The following is a 3746-nucleotide window of genomic DNA, read 5'->3' as shown; positions in this document are numbered from 1 at the left end:
CATTTTTAGGTATGTTGGCCCTCTTCCAATCTTATAGTAGAACTATTTAAGCACAAGCAATTCACTAGCCAGTAAGAGAGAAGCCAAGTATGTGAAATGTTTGATTCATTTGCACTAGATGCAACCTTCTTTAAATGCACTGAGGCTTCACATTGTCAGTCATCATTTCTACTGCTCTTTAGAGTAGCTCCAGAAGGCCACACATCTGAATATGCTTTATTTTATTGTACTCAGTAGTTTTCTGGTCACACAATTGATTATGTTCTATAACATAAAGCTATCGGGATATTTTTCTTCACTTCCAGGATGGCCCTCTGAAGGGCCTTTCTGTGGATATTAACATGACACTTTCAATCAGATCCTGCTTGCCTCAGTTGTATTCACAAACAATATTGAGGGATACACATATTTTGACCACAGGGACTTTGGTCTTAATTCTTCTTTTTTTCCTCTCCCTTTCCCCCACCCCCTGGGCTTCATTCTTGAGCAACTTGAGTACTATTTCTTAAAGAAAATGGTATTCTACAATTCTAAGAAAAGTGTCTACTCTTTGATCTATATTTGCTCTTATTTAAGTCATATGTGTAAATGTGCAAACATTTCTGGGTAAAGAAATATAGGACTTCGAAATAGTATATGGATTATCTTAGGTAAGCCAATGGCTTGTTTCCTTGCCAGCATGATACCTGCTATTAACAATCATGAAGATCAAGTTAAACAGGCATATTTCAAAAAATATTGACAAAATAACCCTTGGAGGTCTGATTCCCTCTTTTGTGTAAGATGCTAACTGGAGAACAATGAAACTTGACATGTTCAAAAAGATTTTCTTTCTGACAAGAGGTTTATTCTCCATGAATGGGAGAAGCAATGCCCTCCTAATCCTCAGAGAATACCTACAAAGTTTTCATTTTCACTGTGTAAATGAAATAATAAATTTCCATAATTTATTTAATTGTCTGGATTTTTATATCGATTTAAATATAATAAATATTAAGATGTCACAAGTTTTAAGGCTGAGATAACCTCATAATTTTGCATTTATATCTATTATTTTTCATTTGTTCTGTGTTTTCCTCTAACAAGTATGTACTCTAGTTTCCCTTACTAAATCATATATATTTTTATTTTCCTTAGTTATTAAAATAGTAACTCCAAACTCTGATATCTCTAGCTCTAATGCCCCGGGTATCAGATTCTAGATCTTGCTTTAAAAGGAAATAAACACTAACTTAAGTCAGTTCTCTGGAGTTCCCATATGAAAGCAATTTTCACCTTAGCTTTTCCAGGCTCATGATGAGGTGATGAATGTCTCAGGCAAAAAGATACTTTCTACAATAAAATTGTGCACTGTAACCTGTAGCATCATCTTTGGGTTATTATATCAGATGTTATAATATTGGGGTTGTTAAATCCTAATTTCTTCATAGACCCAGATTCATGACTGATGTGGAAGCATTAATCAATGAAATGGAATGCTAGCATTTGTACAAGTGTGATATCAATACTTTATTTTACTGAAAGTGGGAATCAGAGCACTTTCCCCAGGTAAACATGGTTATGGTATACATAAACTAGACATTCTTCATAAAATACATTTCCCTAGGATTAATGTGATGTAATAACTAAGGTTTCATTTTCTTGTACAAATCTTGGGTATCATAACAATGCTCACAATATTAGATTTAGAATCACATATTATAGGTCAAAGTGTTAACCAGAGGAATTGAATCAACACTTTTATTTCATGGAACATAGAATCAGAGAGAATAGCTCTACATCACTCTGGAGAAATTGCCTGATTTCTACAAGGCTTGATATCTACCTCTGTAAATTGAGTGCAATTTAAAATGACAGGATAATAAACTTATTGTACAAGCTAAATGTAAAGCCAAAGCTTATTGGTTTCTTAGTCTCTGAATTTCACTATTAATCTTATATCTGTTTCTCCATGACTTTATGGTAGATCAACATTTATTTTTCACTGTCTAGACAGTCTTTTTGTAAAATAAGAAATAACAATGACACATTATTTCTTTATTTTTTAAAAATAAATGGGATCCATATGCAATTGATTTATAACATGTGCATAAAATGGAAATATTAAATTATTGTTTGTTTCATAAACAAAATAAATAAAATATCTTGATATATTGAGGAATTTTGTAATAGTAGCAATTATTCTTGTGTTAGTATGACTTGATACCAAGATGTCTTCTTACTATATTCAAGTGTATAAAGGGAAAGCTGATGAAAAGGAATAGGAGTTTAACTAACACAAACAGTTGAGCAACACTTACTAGGTACTAACAGTGGCATGGATATATAAAATTTTTACATTCTATGGAAATATTCTGATAGTTGCCTTCCTGAGAGCCTCTTTTACATCTCTGTTTCTCAGACTGTAGATGAGGGGGTTGAGCATGGGGATCACCACTGTGTAGAATACAGACAGTATCTTGTTCTGTGCAGTAGAGTAGTTTGATTTGGGCATCACATAAATGAAGGTAATGGTTCCATAGTAGAGAGTGACTGCAGTGAGGTGGGAGGTGCAGGTGGAGAAGGCCTTCTGTCGGCCCTCAGTGGAGCGCATCTTCAGGATGGTGATGAGAATGTAGGTGTAGGAGACAGCTATGACAAACACTGTGATCACAATGATGGATCCAGCAGAGATGGAAGGAATAATTCCAATAATGGAGACATCTGAGCAAGAAAGCTTCAACACAGCAGGGAAGTCACAGAAAAAGTGATCTATCTGATTTGATCCACAGAAGGACAGACTCGAGAGACAACAAGCAAATGTCCCTGAATTCACACAGCCACCTACATATGAAGCTCCAACTAAAAGGAAGCAGATCCTGGGAGACATATGTGTTGAATAGAGCAGGGGTGAGCAGATGGCCACATAGCGGTCGTAGGCCATGACAGCTAGGAGGAAGCACTCAACTGTCCCAAATGTCACANCAATACAGAATTGGGCTATACAATCAGCCACAGAGAGTGTTACTGTATGTCGAAGGAATCCTGTAAGCATTATAGGTGTGATTGATGTGGAAAACCCAATGTCTACAAAAGCCAGATGGCTAAGGAACAGATACATGGGAGTGTGGAGTTGGGGGCAGCTTCTTATTAAACTGATGATGCTGAAATTTCCCACTAAAGTAACAATATATATTCCTAGAAATATCATAAATAGAATGACACGTAGTGTGGAATTCTCTGTTAACCCCAAAAGGATGAACTCTGTCACAGTGCTGTGGTTTTGAGCTTCCATATCAGGTGTGAAATGTCCCCGTTGAAGATAATGAGAAAAAATTTTTGTTTACTATTTTTCAATACTTTAAAATTTTTTCTTTTTATCACATATTAATCCCATCCTTTTATCAAAATTATAAATATCTGCTGTTTTAAGATTTAAAGATTGTGTTCCTTCTTTAAATAGAATGTGAATAATGTTCTCACCCTTCTATTTCCATTACCTTTCTCTATTTATGCAGTATTTATACAAAGTTTCCTGAAATCTTGACTTCCGTCATTTTTTCCTCAAGGTGGAGGTCCATAATTTCAATGATCTCTTGAGATTCTCCTCATGCACACATCAATTAAGAATCCTCTAACCACTTTAAATTTTGTCATTCCACAGTCTTCTTCAAAACCTCCACCAATATTTGATATTCTTTTTATGTATGTTTTTGTGTGTGGTTATTTTGCCCACATGCATGTTTATATACCAGATGTATGTCCTA

At 34.9% G+C, this 3746-nt stretch overlaps 1 protein-coding gene across 1 annotated transcript; it reads right to left on the bottom strand.

Moving 5' to 3' along the window:
• Positions 1-2341: 2341 nt before the first annotated feature.
• On the bottom strand, positions 2342-3274 carry LOC110297570 (olfactory receptor 477-like). The gene has a single exon (XM_021166370.1). The coding sequence runs from the start codon at positions 3272-3274 to the stop codon at positions 2342-2344; it is 933 nt and encodes a 310-aa protein (XP_021022029.1).
• Positions 3275-3746: the final 472 nt, after the last annotated feature.

Source organism: Mus caroli, chromosome 7 (genome assembly GCF_900094665.2).
Source record: "Mus caroli chromosome 7, CAROLI_EIJ_v1.1, whole genome shotgun sequence".
In the NCBI taxonomy this organism is placed as follows: domain Eukaryota; kingdom Metazoa; phylum Chordata; class Mammalia; order Rodentia; family Muridae; genus Mus; species Mus caroli.
The sequence above is the reverse complement of the archived record's forward strand: the minus strand, read 5'-3'. Positions and strand labels throughout refer to the sequence as shown.